At 45.1% G+C, this 17,704-nt stretch overlaps 1 protein-coding gene across 5 annotated transcripts in view; it reads left to right on the forward strand.

The window, feature by feature from the left end:
• Nucleotides 1–17,464, forward strand: part of Tmem144 (transmembrane protein 144) — a 37,567-nt gene extending 20,103 nt beyond the window's left edge. For 3 of the 5 annotated variants that reach the window (XM_045131852.1, XM_045131853.1, XM_045131857.1), the window contains 6 exons: nt 1,131–1,207; nt 4,745–4,863; nt 7,830–7,949; nt 9,460–9,557; nt 14,542–14,595; nt 16,951–17,464. In XM_045131852.1, coding sequence (XP_044987787.1) covers nt 1,131–1,207; nt 4,745–4,863; nt 7,830–7,949; nt 9,460–9,557; nt 14,542–14,595; nt 16,951–17,034 — 552 coding nt within the window. In that variant the 3' untranslated portion in view covers nt 17,035–17,464. The remainder of the gene's footprint in view (nt 1–1,130; nt 1,208–4,744; nt 4,864–7,829; nt 7,950–9,459; nt 9,558–14,541; nt 14,596–16,950) is intronic. The other 2 variants (XM_045131856.1, XM_045131854.1) reach the window with 2 other exon arrangements.
• The last annotated feature ends 240 nt before the right edge of the window (nt 17,465–17,704 follow it).

Raw genomic sequence — 17,704 nt, forward strand, 5'->3', positions numbered from 1 at the left:
ATGGCTTATGCGTCTGGAGTTCATTTGCAGGGACTGGAGGCCCCAGCATGCCCATTCTTTCTCTCTGTCTCTCTTTGGATTTAGGTGATACTAACTCTTTCTCTCTCAAATAAATAGATAAAATTTTTTTAAAAACCTAGTTTCTTCTCTCCTACAGCCAGAACACTTCAGCTAGAGACCACCAAAGATTCATTGCTAACAGAAATATTATAAATTTCCTCATAAACTTTTCTGACTTAGAATATTGGCCTAAGCTTGAAACATGGCTAGAAATATGTTCCAAACTAATTCATTTAAAAAAAAAAAAGGAAAATAATAAAATAAAATCAGAGCTGGGGAGATGGTTCATTGGCTAAAGTCATTTGCTTACAAAAGCCTGATGGGGTTTGGGGAGATGGCTTAGTGGTTAAGCGCTTGCCTGTGAAGCCTAAGGACCCCAGTTCAAGGCTAGATTGCCCCAGAGACCCATGTAAACCAGATGCACAAGGTGGTGCATGCATCTGGAGTTTCCTTGCAGTGGCTGGAGGCCCTGATGCACCCATTCTCTTCTCTTCTTTCTCTCTCTCTCTTTGTCTGTCTATCTGTCTCAAATAATAAGTAAAAATAAACAAAAAAAAAAACATTTTAAAAGCCTGATGGCTAGGGTTCAGTTCCCAATACCCATGTGAAGCCAGAGATGTGCCACTTGGGGTGGCCTTGTGATTGGTTAGTCTGGCCTACTAGGTATTCGAAGCTAGCTCACTCAGAAAAAATAATTCAGTAAAAAGATCAGTTGACTTTGTGCATTCCATAGTAGGACATCTGATTTTCTTTTCTTATTTCTTACTTCTGTACAGTTCATTGAAATCTGCTAGTGAACCATAAATTCATAGCTTATGATAGTTTTGACAGCATATCAGATAGCCACACATTAAACTGAAAACTTGAATTAGAGAACTTGCCAACGCCCAAACCCTTTGGACAAAGGAGAGACAGCTCCTGAACAGCTCTCAACTCCTCCAAGTGCACGGATGACATGTCCTTACTTTAAGGCATGCTTAGGAGAGGGCAGGAAGGCGGGAAGATCTTTCTGTACACGTGTGATTGCCAGCTGAACGTCCCACCGGGGCTTGTTCCCGTGTTTTCCCCAGGCAATCAACACCGCTGCAGACCCCTGTCCTGGCTCCTCCTGGGTGGACAGACTTTCTACCACGCACCGCCGCATTGTGTAAGAGGAGGCGAGTTCTCTCTGCTCTGCTTGTTTCAAATGTGGTCAGAGCCTGGGCAGTGGGGGGGGGGGGGGGGGGGAGGGCGGGGGGGAGGGAGGGGTGTTCACAGAGAGAAGTGAAAGTGATACTCACCTAAATCCACAAGAAAATGATGCAAACTTTGTCTTCTATTTCCTGGGGCGGGTACCCTTGGCACCAGGCTGAATTTTAGTCCAGCTGCTTCAAAGAATGCTAAGACATACAGTGCCTGTCCTCTCAGTAGGTGACAAAAACACCCACATATTTTAGGACTCACACTCAAAATGAAAGAGGTGGGATAATGGCCAGCATGTTAAAGGGGTGATTGTTAAATGGCCAGCATGTTCTAAGTGGTGACCGGGCGATGGCCAGCGTGTTCTAAGCAGTCACACAACAAGCTACAGGACACAGCGCTGCACAGACACCCAGTCCAAGGTGCCCACCCTGCAGTCAGGCGTCAGGCACTTGAAACTTTCATGCCTTCGTCGGTGTTATAATCTCAGGATTTCTGCTGTCCAGCAGATAGACTATTTTGCATCCACATAAGCGCTCCCCGAGACCGTGACCCACATAAGTACTCACAGAGTGAAGCTCCAGTTTAGCCTGTTCTATTTTAGAGTGTTGAGTTTTGGGTGTTTTTTTTTTTCATGGAGTGCCAAATAAATATTGAAATACAACCGTATGTAATTTACTTTTTATAGTCCACGGCTGCTTTTAACTTTGTGTGGTAGTGATACCTTCTTTGATCAAGAGCTTTATTTTATTTATTTTTTTAAGGTAGGGTCTTGTTCTAGCCCAGGCTGACCCGGAATTCTGTATAGTCTCGGGGTGCCTTCGAACTCAGGGTGATCCTCCTACCTCTGCTGCTGAGTACTGGGATTGAAGGTGTGCGCCACCACGCCCAGCCAAGAACTTTGTTTTTGTTGAATTAAAAAAAAATTTTTTTACTTATTTATTTGACGGAGAGAAAGAGGGAGAGAGAGAGAGAGACTGGGTTTGCCAGGGCTTCCAGCCACTGCAAACGAACTCCAGATGTGTGCACCCCCTTGTGCATCTGGCTAATGTGGGTCCTGGGAAATAGAACCTGGGTCCTTTGGCTTTGCAGGCAAATGCCTTAACTGCTAAGCCATTCCACCAGCCCTGTTGTTTGATTTTGAAGTACTGGGGATTGAACTCAGGGCCTCATGCATGCTGTCACTGAGCTGGGTCCCCAGCCCCAGTAATACTTTCTTGATCTCAGGAAGATACAGTGGCGTGGGGTGGTGGGTGGGGTGATGTTTTGCGGGGCTGGGGGTCAGACCTAGGGCTCATGCCTGCTAGGCAAATGCTCAATCACTGAGCTGTCTACATCCCCAACCTAAAAGTCCATATGCTATCTTCATGACAGAAAGAAGAGTGTGACATGTTTGAATAACTTAAATGAATAAAAGAGTGAATTAAAATAGGCAAGCTGCAGAAGAAATAAGCTTCTTGTTTGTGTTTGAGACACTCTGGGACCATGAAGTCCTCTCCCCAAACCACTGAGGGATTTCAGTATGAAAAGAATAAATTTCCAGCTTGTTCCTGGGAGTTCTGCATTCTCCTGTTCTTTCCACAAGGTTGATTAAATAAAACTCCTTAAATGAGAAGTATTAAAATTGGCTTCAAAAAATTGTTCTTAGGTTTAGGAGAGATTTTTGCTTTTTTGAAACTAAGTCTCATTGTGTAGCCCAAGCTGGCCTTTAACTTCAATCCTGAGTCTCTTGAATGCTGGGATTATGGATGTGTGCCTCCATGGCCTGCAGGAGGGAATAAATTTTGCCTAAAACCCCTTTTTAAAAAAAAAAAATTATTTGGGGAGAGAGATGGAGGAAGAGAGAGAAAGAAACTGGGCACACTAGGGCCTCTTGCCACTGTAAACACACTCCAGACACATGTGCCACTTTGTGCATCTGGCTTTATGTATTACGGACTTGGAGCCAGGCCATCAGGCTTTGCAAGCAGTTGCCTGTAACCACTGAATCATCTCTCCAGCCCCTAAAATCCCTTCTGGTTTGAAGTCCTTATCGTTTGTATTGAGATTGAGGGATTGTTATTCCTCACTCCCTCCTAATCACTGGAAATGTCCGTTCCACACAGACAGGGCCCAAGGCTGAGGAGTCAGCACTCCAGCATTTGAAATGAAATGTTTTCTCATAAGAAAGGTATTTTACCCAAACAATCCAGATTCTTTGGTTAAATCAGCACTTCCCCTTGACCTGGCCAAGGTCATGTCTGTGGCTCTCAATACTTGTTTTGAACAAAAATGTTTTCATACTTGGTCTCTCCTAATTCTGTGCTGACCCCTACACATAGTGTTTTGTTTTGTTTTTTGTTTTGTTTTTCAAGGTGGGGCCTTGCTCTAACCCAGGCTGACCTGGAATTAGTCTCAGGCTGGCCTCGAACTCACAGCGATTTTCCTACCTCAGCTTCCCAAGTGCTAGGATTAAAGGTGTGCGCCACCACGCTCATCACTTGTTTTTTTGTTGTTGTTGTTGTTGATTTTTTATTTATTTATTTGAGAGTGACAGACATGGAGAGAAAGACAGATAGAGGGAGAGAGAGAGAATGGGCGCGCCAGGGCTTCCAGCCTCTGCAAACGAACTCCAGACGCGTGCGCCCCCTTGTGCATCTGGCTAACGTGGGACCTGGGGAACCGAGCCTCGAACCGGGGTCCTTAGGCTTCACAGGCAAGCGCTTAACCGCTAAGCCATCTCTCCAGCCCTCATCACATGTTTTTAAGAGACTTGAGGGAGCTGGAAAATGGCCCAGTTGTTAAAGGTGCTTGCTTGCAATGCCTGCCAGCCAGGGTTCAGTTCCCAAGCCGCCCACATAAGGCAGACACAAGGGTCTGGTGTTTGTTTACAGCAGCAAGAGACCCTGGCATGTACATGCACGTGCACACACACACACACACACACACACACACACTTATATAAAAAATTTAAAGCAAGAAGCACGAGGCCTGGCATCAGTGCACAAACACCTTGCAACGCAGTTGAGAGCCAAGTTTATGTGCCGGCCCCACCGTCTAGCTAGCGGTTGCCATTTGCTCATCTCGTGTGAGTGTAACCTTGTGGTCGGGACTCCTTCCTCCCTCTCCATCCCCCTTCCTTCCACTGCGAGACAGCGGGGCCCGGACGCCGCCCTCCTTCCAGGGAGGCTGCAGGAGAAGACTGCTGTCTGCCAGCCCTGGAGTTCAGCTCTGCGGAGTGGCTCGGGAGCTGTGTTTGGAAGCAGGTTTTATGTACTGACTCTGTGTGTCGTTCAGAAATACTGCCTTGAGAGCCGGGCGTGGTGGCGCACGCCTTTAATCCCAGCACTCGGGAGGCAGAGGTAGGAGGATCGCCATGAGCTCGAGGCCACCCTGAGACTCCATAGTGAATTCCAGGTCAGCCTGGGCTAGAGTGAGACCCTACCTTGAAAACTCAAAAAAAAAAAAAAAAAAAGAAATACTGCCTTGAGCCAAGATTCAAAGTGATCCCATTTTGTTTCTTAAGGGGCTGCGGCCTTGCAGTGGTCTCTGGGATACTCTACGGATCCACATTTGTGCCCATCATTTACATCAAGGATCACAGCAAGAGAAATGACAGCATCTATGCAGGAGCCAGCCAGTACGGTGAGAGCAGCGGGTTTTCTCCTCGCGGGCACGTTCATTAACACCGTCTCTTCTAGAAACAGAGCTGCGGCAGAGGAGAGGGGCTATGCCACTTTTCATTTGTCAGGGGTGCACTGGAAAGGTAGGGGTGTGGTGGCATGTGGCTTTAATCCCAGCACTCTGGGGGCTGAGGAAGGAAGCTTACCATAAATTCGAGGCCAGCCTGGGCTACAGAGTGAATTCCATGATAGCCTGGGCTTGATCGAGACCCTGCCATGAAAAAAAACAGGTCACTAAGGACTAATGCAATAAAGGGTTTGTTTTGTGTGTGTGAGAGGGAGAGACAGAGGGAGAGGGAGCGAGAGAGAGATCGTAAGCAGAGAAATGGAATCAGCTAGAGTTAGGCTTCGTTTCCCCAGCTGGGATCTTAGCACATTATTTCTAGCCTTTCAGTAAGATTTGGAGATGATTTTCCAGTTACATGTCCTCTGAAAAAATATGTAGTTTTCTACTTCTCCAGCAAAGCTGAAGTGCAGTGCACAGTGATTTAAAACCAAACGGAGCTCAAAGTGTAGCCTGTTTCCTTAGAGGGCATTACTTTTCAGGCACAGACTTGCCTTGAAATACTCGTTAGAATGTCCCTGTTATTCGAGGCGCCTCGGGAGTCAGCTCAACATTATGTGCAACAGCCGTGCGCAGGCTCAGAAGACGACGGCACCTGGTCAGCTGCACGGTCCTGACATTATGTTGAAAAATAACACACGTAAGCAGTGGATCGCGCTCAAGTGTGCTGAGAGTTCTTTGCAGCAGGACGAAGTCCTGATGTGCTCATTTCTTTCTTTCTTTCTCTCTGTCTCTTTACAGATAAATAAAAACATTGTTAGAAACACTAGGTCAACAGTAACATCAGTTGTTATGAGTATCAGCCAAGGGAGTGTCTGCAAAGTCCTTAAGAATAGAGCACATGAGGGCTGGAGAGATGGCTTAGCGGTTAAGCGCTTGCCTGTGAAGCCTAAGGACCCCGGTTCGAGGCTCGGTTCCCCAGGTCCCACGTTAGCCAGATGCACAAGGGGGCGCACGCGTCTGGAGTTCGTTTGCAGAAGCTGGAGGCCCTGGCGCGCCCATTCTCTCTCTCCCTCTATCTGTCTTTCTCTCTGTGTCTGTTGCTCTCAAATAAATAAATAAATAAAATTTAAAAAAACAGAATAGAGCACATGATACCTACATTAATTTCTAACTCTTGTTTGTTAATTAAGCAAAATGCAAAGCAATGGCCCTCTCCGAGAATTATTTTTGAACAAACTGGAATAAAGTATGTTCCTATCAGACTACATCCCCATGCCCAGAGTTGTTCTAAGAAGGATCTCTAAACTCTCACTGTGCTGTTTGCATAAAGAGATTGTTGAGGACATTGTTGATTGTGTCCCAGGACCAAGGACAGCTTTCTCTCTGAACAATGAGCAGTTTTCTGTTGAGCTCACTGAGTCCTGGGCCTGATTTGATTTCCCCTGTGGCTATGAGAAATGGAAGAGCCAGAATATTTCAGGCAAGTGTACAAGTGTAGTACAAAGATTTGAGACTCATTCTTGATGCCTTTTATCTTTTTCTTGTTTATTTCTTTTCTTTTGACTTCCTTTTTATCTTAGTTTTTATCCTTTAAAAATGAAAAGCATGATTTAACATCCAGAGGAATAGACAAACTCACTGTCCAAGTTTTTATCCATTAACACAGCCACTCATCTGTGCCAGCTTTTCAGATGACACAAACACTGAGTCCAAGGTGTCTTTGCCAGCCAGGCACCTGTAGTGTACCCGTGTGTGTGGCAGAGGGCCATCTGCTCGGGCTTGTCCACCTCCACGCGTCACTATCCCTCCCCTCTGGTAGCTCGAGCTGTGGTAAACAACAATGGGACAAAGTCCTCTTTATTTATTTATTTTTTTCAGATTTATTTTTATTTATTTATTTGAAACAGAGAGAGAGCCAGGGCCTCTAGTCACTGTAAACGAACTCCAGAAGCATGTACCACCATGGGTATCTGGCTTACGTGGGACCTGGGGAATTAAACCTGGGTCCTTAGGCTTTGCAGGAGTGCGCCTTAACCACTAAACTCTCCAGCCCAAAAAGTCCTCTTTAGAACAGGCTCCTAAATGTCCTGCACAGGTGCCGTGTGCAGGAGAGAGGCTGGCCTCCACATGGCTCTACAGGCCCCATGACATTGTCGCATAAACACCCCAATTCTTTACCCACACACTCCCTGCGGTCTGCCCACAGTCTTCTGGAGCTTCTATAGGCCTGAGTAAAATCAGATCAGAACACCTTCTTAAAAGATGGCTCAGTGGTTAAACGCACTTGCTTGCAAAGCCTGACGGCCCTGGTTCAAATCCCCAGTACCCATGTAAAATGGAGTATGCACACATCTGGAATTTGTTGGCAGTGGCAACAGACCCGGTCACTCCCATTCTCTCTCTATCTATCTACTTGCAAATAAATAATTTTTAAAATGTGGAATTAGCTAGTTGTGGTGGCGCACGCCTTTAATCCCAGCACTCGGGAGGCAGAGGTAGGAGGATCGCCGTGAGTTCAAGGCCACCCTGAGACTCCATAGTGAATTCCAGGTCAGCCTGGGCTAGAGTGAGACCCTACCTCATAATACCAAAATAAATAAATAAATAAAAATAAAAATGTGGAATTAGCATCACAGGCCCACAGGGCTCATTGTATCTTATTCAGCTTTCCAAGGTAATTGTGAAAGCTAGCCTGTTGAGTTTGATTATAGCAGCTAATATCCTGTTTAATATTTCTAGGTATTGCATTTCTTTGTTGAAATACAACACAAATAGCACATGGAAATGAGGGTGGTTAAGTATACTTTATGATCCCTTTTCTTTTAAGATTAGTCTTTGTCAGTTTGTTTTATTTTCAGAAATTAAAGTATGCCTGGGATGATTAACATGACATGTAAGAGTTGTGTTCTCCATATTTGCAGATTTAGACTATGTTTTTGCACACTTCAGTGGCATCTTTCTTGCAAGTACAGTCTACTTTCTGGCTTACTGTATAGTCATGAAAAATAGCCCTAAACTATATCCTGAGGCAGTCTTACCAGGTAAGAATGTTAAGTTCACAATATCTTATTTTATGAAGTACTAGCCTCAACTTCTTGAGCTTAAATAATCTGTCTTCTTCCTCCTCTCCCTCCCTCCCTCCCTCTCTCCCTCTCTCTCTCTCTCTCTCTCTCTCTCTCTCTCTCTCTCTGTGTGTGTGTGTGTGTGTGTGTGTGTGTGTGTGTGTGTGTGTGTTTTCCTTCTCCTAATTGCTTTGGCCAGTTTACCACCTCATATGAAGAGTTGAAAAGCCAAGAAACTATATAGAAATTTTATCATTAATATAAAATCTGAAATGCATTGGACAATGAATTTTGAAATGTTTTCCTTTGCTAAAACAACTTCTGTTTGTACATTTGTTTTATGCATTTGCTTGTGTGTGGTGGGTCGGGCCACAGCACCAGAGCTTCTTGCTGCCAGATGCTTGGCAAATTTTTGGCTTCTGTAGGTGGCTGGGAAATTGAACCCGAGTCTGGTGGGCTTTGAGAACAAGTATCTTTACTCACTGAGCCATCACCACATCCCCATCTTATTTTTTAAAATATTTTTATTTATGAGAGAGAAAGAAAGAGCGAGAGGTAGAAAGAGAGAGAGAGTATGGGCACACCAGGGCCTCCAGCCACTATAAATGAACTCTAGAAGCATGCACATCCTTGTGCATCTGGCATACGTGGGTCCTGGTTAATCCAAACTGGTCCTTCGGTTTTGCAGGCAAGCACCTTAATCGCCGAGCCATCCTTCCAGCCCCCTCTTCTGTTTTGATCAGCAGTGTTAACGAATTTCTTTATGACACAAAGATTCATACAAGTCAGAGTTTTTACTCTTAGAAAAATGGATCAACAAGTAAGAATCTGCAGTCACTTGCAAAAACAGTTTTTCAAAGAAATAAAAACATGGGTATAGGGCTCAGCGGATGCATGTTAACCATGTAATTTTGGTCACAATCCACTAGACATCAAATGTCAAAATAATAATAGTTTCTCATTTAAGGGTTTACTCATTCAATTTGGTAGATATAGGTCCACAAGTATGGTTTTTTTTACATGATAGAATAAAACATAAGCAAGCCAGTTATTTTCAATATCTGCCCAATTTATGCACTGGTATACAGACTTCTAGAAAATGGCAGCATACTTGCTGAATGCATGGATCAAATGTTGTGAATTTTTTTTTTCAGCTTGTGTTTTCACCTAAGTGCTAGGCTTTCGATTTCTCCCTGGCTGAACCATCATTCTAAACCTCACTTCTGTTTATGTCTTTGGCTTATAATAAAAGCTATTGGCCCAGTCCCTCTGCACAACCCAATCTCCCTCCACCCCACCTGCTGCTCTGGGAAAAAGATTGATTATTAACACGTAGCAGGCAAGAGCAGAGAAATTACACGGCACCCCAAAAGACTGTAAAACACAACTCAAAAACCCATATTAGCATTGTGGATACAAGTGTACTTCCCTGATCTGTCATGTTGAGGAAAGGAACCTGCCCTGCTAATGGGTGCTGTCTGCATTGCAGGCTTCCTGTCCGGAGTGCTGTGGGCCATTGCGACCTGCTGTTGGTTCATAGCCAATCACTCTCTAAGTGCGGTGGTCAGCTTTCCAATAATCACAGCAGTAAGTAACTGGGTTGTCTATTTTGATGCAGCACTGCACTGATCTGCATGCCCTTAATTGCAAAGAACCATTTGTAACCACACAGGCTTGCTCATGCTCAACCTTTAATATCCTTCCAGTTCTTGGCTTGATCTTTTCACATGACGTCACTTTGGATACATTATAAATTTTTATTTAGAACAGTATCAATCTATTTGCATATTCGCTTATAAGTAGAACAAAGGCAAGACTCCAAGTACTTCAAACTCTTCTTGACATGGCTGCACCGTGTTTAAGAAAAGTGTTCCGCAAGGCTTCATCGCCGGGTGACATCCTGGATCTTGGTAAACAAGGCCATTTGCTTCATCTGAGTTTTAGGTGTTAATTACGTAAAACGTGAATAACAGGAAAACAGAAGTGCTTCTTTTGACATAGACTAAGTATTGATAGAGTCTTTGATTGGGCCTGGGAAGAAGGCTCAGGGGTTAAAGGCACTTGATTGCAAAGCCTGATGGCTCAGGTTCAATTCCCCACTGCTGACATAAAGCCAGACACTCAAAGTGGTACATGTGTTCATTTGCAGTGGCTAGAGGCCCTGGAATGTCCACACTTTCTCTCTCTTGCTCAAATAAATAAATAAATAAATAAACAAATAAAAATACATTATCTAGTCTAAACCAGACTCTCAAATAGGTTTTTGAGGGGGTAGTTATTTTGTTTTTGAGACAGGATCTATTAAACCCAGGCTAGCCTCGAACTTGAAATCCCCCTGCCTCAGCTTCCTGAGTGCCCTAATAACAAGCATGTATCACCATACCTGACTCAGACTACAATTTTTATGGTTCTGTGTTCATGAAATAACCTTCACATGCAACCAAATTCAAATAATGGAGTTATCTTTCTCATTAAAAGGAGGTACCTGTTGACATTCCACATTCCTGCTGGGGGAATCCCTGACATTCTGCATTTCTGCTGGGGAGATGGCTCAGTAGTGAAATGAGCTTGTTTGCAAAGCCTGCTATCCCAGGTTCAATTCCCTAGCACCCACACGAAGCTTGAAGTGAAGTGGCGTATGTGTCTGTGGTCCCAGTTACCTACCTGCACAAGTGGGAAGTGGAGCCGAGGGAACCTGAAGCTCATGGGCCAACTGGTCTGATGGTCCCTTATGGCCAGGCAGTTCATTTGCAGCAGCAAGAGATCCCGTCTCAAAAATGGTGGTGAACCTGTAACTCCATTGATCTCTGTACGTGCGCCGCGGCATGCACATGCACGCAAACAAGATTAATTTTGAAAAATTGAAATAGAGGCTGGAAGGATGGCTTAGTAGTTAAGACATTGGCCTGCAAAGCCTAAGGATCCAGGTTTGATTTCCCAGTACCCATGTCAGCCAGAAGCACAAGGTGGCACATGCATCTGGAGCTCATTGGGAGTAGCTAGAAGCCCTGGCATACCCATTTTTTCTGTCTCTCAATCTGCCTCTCTCTCTCTCTCAAATAATAAATAAATAAAAATAAATTCTTGCTGAAAGAAAATATCTAATTCTAGTAAGCTACAAGGAATTTCTTTTTATTCAAACTCTTTATGAATGAAAATGTTGGGGGAGGGAAGAAAGGCCCCACTTTTAGGGTCAAGGATCCATTATCTCTACTAGCTGATAATTCTAAAAGGGAATTGGTGCACCCAGAAATGTTGGCTCCGTTTTTTAAAGATAACTAAATGTAGACATTTAATTTTATTTAAAAATTTAATAATACATCAGCCACCGCTCTTTTTCCCTCTCCTCCATTTCCCTCCACTGAACCTCCTTCTTTCCTACCATTTCCTCTTCTATTTTGATAGCTTTTTGATTTATTTATTTATTTATTTGAGAGAGAGAGAAAAAAATGCATGCATCAGGGCCTCTTGCCACTGCAAATGGACTCCAAATACATGCGCCACTTTGTACACTTGGCTTTATGTGGGTTCTGGGGACTCAAGTCTGAGCTTCAGACTTTGCCAGCAAGTGCCTCTAACCACTGAGCATTCTCTCCAGTCCCTGATAGCTGTTTTTCTGTTTTTCTTACCTTCCTCCATCATCCTGTGATCCAATAAATATTATGCAAGTCTTGCGCAGCTAACCACAGCTGCTGTGAAGTCACGCATGGGATGACCACTTTGTGTCTGGAAGACAGAATTCCAAAGCACTCCTGCCCGTCCTTTGGCTCTTATGTGTAAGAATGTAAGAAAGAAAGCAGTGGCTTTGTCAGAGAGGGTAAAGCCCACCTTCTTTTTTGAAGGCTGAATTATATGTAATTTTTTTGGAGGTAGGGTCTCACTCCAGCTCAAGCTGACCTGGAAACTCACTCTGTAAACCAGACTGACCTTGAACTCACTGTGATCCTCCTAACTGGAATTCAAGGTACCACCACACCCAGCTGATATGTAATTTGAATTGCTTTACAAAAAGGAACACACACAGTCTGGATGGCCACACCAGTGTAAGCCGCTCTTCCTGCTGGACTGGCCCTTGCCTGGGACATACTTTCATCTCCTGCTGCATTCCTTCAGTGTGGCTTCACTTCCTAAAGCCACAGCCCCCTCCCAGGAATGCTCAGAACACCGCCAACAATGTTGAGTAAGGCATCGGACAGGAGGCTTCAAAGGGCAGCGGAACCTTGTGGTATTCGCTTCTGATCTGGCCTCTGGAGGGAAATGAAGTTCAGAGTGGTGGATAAAGAGTTCTGGGTGACAGGCATGACACTGATGCTCCAGCCCTGTGACCTTGTGTTTGCACATCCGGCCCCAAGCCAGAGGCTTCTCATTTGATTGGGATTTCGAGACCCATCACTTTACGGCTAAGAGGAAGCTCCTTGGACCTATTGCTTCAGGCCCTTTGATGCTGATGCACAGCAAAGAAATTTTATTTCTTTTTTTTGTTTGTTTGTTTATTTATTTGAGAGTGACACACAAAGAGAGAAAGAGGCAGAAAGAGAGAGAGAGAATGGGCGCGCCAGGGCCTCTAGCCACTGCAAACAAACTCCAGACGCGTGCGCCCCCTTGTGCATCTGGCTAAAGTGGGACCTGGGGAAGCGAGCCTCGAACAGGGGTCCTTAGGCTTCACAGGCAAGCGCTTAACCGCTAAGCCCTCTCTCCAGCCCAGAACTTTTGTTTCTTTCCTCACGTGCCAGGAGCAGAATCACCTCCGTTGACCCGGCCAGGCTGGCCGTGTAGACAGTGGGGAAAGGTCATTGTGGGATGGTTTACGGAAAGTCCCGGGCGCCGGCAGGGCTGGGAGAGGAGTCATAACTGCACTCCCTAAACACCTTCTTCACAAAGACCGTGGTCAGCCTGAACCCCATGTCTCCCCTTTGTTCATAAAAAAATAAATGAAGGCCAAACCTAAATAGCTCCAAATTTTCAAATTGCCAAGTTCTTTGGATCCTTCTTTTCGTTTCTCATGTTCCGTTCAACTCATTCATATCTTTGCCTCCAGTAACTGCTGTTGGTTTTTTTTTCTTACATACTTTTAAACTTAGGTTTGGTTTTTTTGTTTTCTTTTTTAACATGGAGCCACGTTTAACCTTCATTTGTGCCTTATGTTAGACTGGCTGGTGGCTCCATGCTGGGCGCATGGCACTGCCACCCACCCATCACCCATCAGGCAGAGACAGCTCTCCCTTAGTGCCTCCATCATGAGCTTCTCAGATTAGCGCCTGGCAACATCAGAAGTGTCCGCACATTTTATCTTATGAAGCTCACTTGTGAGATCCTAGTCAGTAGAAAAATGTTATTTTCTTAATAAAATAGGGAGTTTTTTGTTTGTGTGTTTTCTGTTTGTTCCCTTTGTGGTTTATTTTTTCTAGGTAGGGTCTCATTCTAGCCCAGGATAACCTGGAACTCACTCCATAATCCCAGGCTGACCTCGCTGAACTCACAGCAATCCACTATGTCAGCCTTCAGAGTGCTGGGATTAAAGGTGTTCTCTGCCTTTATGTGTGTTTTCAGTGATACCGAATATTAAACCCAGGGCTTCCCACACACTAAACAATACTTCACCACTAAGCTATACCCCAAACCCTTTTCAAATTTCATTTAAAAAGGAAAAAGAAAAACGAAGTTCCATGGAGTTACCCAGACTGGCTTTGAACTCTTGCTATAGACCAGCCAGCCTTCAATTTGTGACCCTTCTACGTCAGCTTCCCAAGTAGCTGGGATTGCATGCTTGTGTTCAGAATGCTCGGTTCCCAGTTGATGGAGATTTGGGAATCAATGCCTCCTGGAGGGAGTGTATCGTTGGGGGCGGGCTTATGGGTGTTACAGCCAGTTTCCCCATGCCAGTGTTTGGCACACTCTCCTGTTGCTGTTGTCCACCTGATGTTGGCCAGAGGGTGATGTCCACCCTCTGCTCATGCCATCATTTTCCCCTGACATCATGGAGCTTCCCCCAAGAGTCAATAAGCCAAAATAAATCTTTTTTCCCCACAAGCTGCTATTGATTAGGTGATTTCTGCCAGCAATGCAAATCTAACTGCGACACCTATATTACCAGGTTCAGCTAAAATAGTTTATCATTAACATAGCACATGGAAGAAAAGTGATTCTAAGGTACAAAACATAATAATTTCATCAGAATAATAGCAGTGATGATCATGAAGACAAAAGGGAGAAGTGGAGAGATGTCTTAGTTAAGGCACTTGCTTGCAAGCCTCACGGCCCAGGTTCAAATCCCCAGTTTCCACATAAAGCCAGATGCAGAAAGTGGCACATGCCTCCAGAGTTCATTTGCAATGGCAAGAGGCCCTGAAGCACCCATTCTCTCTCTCTTCTTGCAATAATAACAAAATTTTATAAATTAAGGAATAAAAGAAACGAGATTTCTATTTTACTCAATATGGAGCTGGGGTTCATTTTTTGAAATACTTTCTCCAAAAATCTTTGATATGGTCCACAGTTTGCTCTATGTAAATACAGCGAGGTTACTAAAGGAAAATATCCAGTTGAATGAAAGTCTTTAATTTCATTTCAGGGTCCTGGGTTTATCGCTGCATTGTGGGGTATCTTCGTCTTTAAGGAAGTACAGGTAAGTGTGGGAAGAGGCCATGGCTGCACAGGTGTAACCCACAGGAGCCGAGGCAGTGTGGGCTCATGCTTAACCTTGAAGGGTAAAATGTCTGCTTCCCTGAGAACATTATTTCTCTCATGTGTAGATAAAAAAAAAAAAAAATGGAGCTCAGAATTCACATAATTAGGTTTTGTATTGCTTAGAGTAGATGCACCATTTTTTTGATTTAAGTAATTGCATCTACTTATAATTTACTTTCTGTTTCACCAAGTATATTTGGAAATCACCTACTAAAGTGCATTAATTCTATGAGCAAATATTTATTATCCATTTCACATTGATAACTACCGTCTAGACTTAGGGTGAAGATTTGCAAACTAAGAAAACCTAAGGTTTAGTGTGGGTTTTGCATGCACAGGTGTGTGTGTGTGTGTGTGTGTGTGTGTGTGGTTCATGCTGCATGTGACTACATATATGCGTGTGTATTAAATAAGCTAACCATCTCTTGGCCGGCCTGGGGCACTTGCACAATTAGACAGCCTTCTCTTGAGGATCACGTGGTGTGAGACAGTTCAGCTCTCTTTGCTGTAACTTACAAAGACCTAGTTCTGATCAGAGGCAAATTAATGTGCTCCGATGTGAATCTTTATTCACTTTCAAAAAGGGTACCTATAACTTTGGACCTTTGATGCTATGTTAAGTATCATTAATCTTGAGGAGAGCTATTACTTTGAAAACACAGTCCCCTCAGCCGGGTGCAGACCTTGGCCGCCACACCCCATTTCTGCTGTGTCCGGGTTACCACCCACACTCAGCTCTCCGCTCTGCATTGTGTCAGTGAACTGAGACTGGGAAGAGGCCGTCAGGAAATCGGGCCACATGAGGCTCTAAGCATTCAGTCTGCGGTGGGCGTTGTGTGGTGTGTGTGACTGGGAGACCCAGCCCCGTGCACAGATCATCCGGCTGGCCCAGTCCTCCCAGCTCTGGTTCCTGGGGGAACCTGGTAGAACGCTTCTTCCTGCACTTCCCTCAGAGCAGAGCTAGCTGACAGGCAGTGGAGACAGAAACTCCACTCTCCACCGTGCGTCGTGGCAAGGGCCAACAGGTGTCCCTCAGCCACCCGCTGCCAGGGGACCCCAGGAGTGGGTGCATGTGCCAGCTGCTTGGCCAGGCACTGCTGCAGAAGATGCCCAGCGATCCAGCTAGGCTCTGAGGACCACCCGTTGGTGCAAACCCATTCCTCACGGGAAATCAGTCAACTCTCAGGGACACTGAATGTCATCGCCATAGCCATCCTCAGGCTGCTGCGAGCTGCTCCATCCCAGTGGCCAGGTGGATCATGACACCTGGCCTGTCCCCGTGGCTGTGAAGCAAGCAGAAGGCACGTGGTTCTGTCCCGACCTCCCCCACCCCCTGTGCACCGCCCAGAATCCTGTGTGTCCTCAAGCTGACTGAAACCAAGTCATTGTTACTGTTCCTAAAACAGCCGACAGTAGATGCTGTGATCTCTGCTTAGCGATCTAAATGTAACCTGAGACCACGGATCCAAAAGTAGGGTGCATTGACCTTATTTTACTTTGAAATGTTTAAACCTTGCCTGACAGTATTTGGGAGGTGTCTGCCTATTTTACAGAGGAGTGGACATTAGCTGGCCATCGTTCAGACAGGAGTAGCCGGCACATAGGAAGCCTGAGACATTTCCTTGTGAAAAATGGTCAAAGGATCCAAGATATTGACCAGGAATAGATGCCTCGGGGATATATAAGATGGTTCTTTTTCAGTGTTTGTGGGTTTAATCTCAGGAGAGGATATTAAAATCGATTTATGTGGATCCCTAAAGATAGATCTTACCAGAAATGAAATATTACTGCTTAACGATGGAAGCTATCCCTTGTGAATCCGAACATGGCCTGGGCTACACTGGGGCCAGGCTGTGGGGTTACGCCTCGTGAACACCAGCGCCCCTGCACGCAGACGGGACAGTCAGTCTCCATCACTCGTAACACCTCCCTGTTTCTTTCCTCGCTCTTCAGATGCATGAGCTACTTTGCGCATCTGGGTTTATGTAGGCGTTGGGGAATCAAACTGGGGCCTGCAGGCTTAGCAAGCAAGCACCTTTAATTGCTGAGCCATCTCTCCAGTCCCTTTTTTTCTTTTTCTTTTGGTTTTTCGAGGTAGGGTCTCACTCTAGCCCAGGCTGACCTGAAATTCACTATGTAGTCTCAGGGTGGCCTCGAACTCATGGTGACCCTCCTACCAATGCCTCCTGAGTGCTGGTAGTAAAGGCGTGCACCACCACACCTGTCTTCCCGTCCCTTTTATGCATTTGATTCAAGTTTTCTTTCAATGAGCCATTCCTATTTTCTCACTTAGGGTCTCAGGAACTACTTACTCATGGTGCTAGCGTTTTGTATCATCCTGGCTGGAGCCTTATGCACGGCATTTTCCAAAATCTAGCCATTCCTGATGAGGACAGCAGGTGGCAGCAGCGGCTCAGAGAAGGCCCACCCTGGTCCGTGAAGGAGCCCAGTGGCTCAGACTAGACGCTGTCTGCACTGGAGAATGAAGTGAAGCTGCTTCCCCGAAATACACAAGTGGAAAATCCTCCTGGTGATCAGTTCAAGAATGTGGGACTTCCCGGGGTGACAGAAAGGCATGAGTGCACCCTTGTCACACCCCGTTTGAGGGTGTTGGTTTCAGCACAGTGCCGACCTCGCATTGTGTAATCTGGAATGCAGCATGGCGATGCTGTCTGATTGTCTAATTTACTAATGGAAACAAATACTTCTTTTTGGAGGGAGAGAAGAACAAAGACTTAAAGCATGGAATAAAACTTCAAAGATACCTGAACCTTTGCTAAGGAAAGTAAATGTGGTTGGCAGCTAAATGTTTCAAAGGCCATGTCATTATTTTTAACACAAACTTTTTATTTATTTATTTGCAAGGAGAGAAAGAGAGAATGAGAATGGGTACCAGGGCCCCCAAATCCTGAAAACCAACTCTAGATGCATGTGCCGCTTTGTGTATCTGGCTTTACCTGGGTATTAGGGAATCGAACCTGGGTCATTAGGCTTTGCAGCCAAACTGCTGACCTATCTCTCCAATATCTCAAACTGATTTTTTTATT

This window comes from Jaculus jaculus, chromosome 12 (genome assembly GCF_020740685.1).
Source record: "Jaculus jaculus isolate mJacJac1 chromosome 12, mJacJac1.mat.Y.cur, whole genome shotgun sequence".
Classification (NCBI taxonomy): Eukaryota; Metazoa; Chordata; class Mammalia; order Rodentia; family Dipodidae; genus Jaculus; species Jaculus jaculus.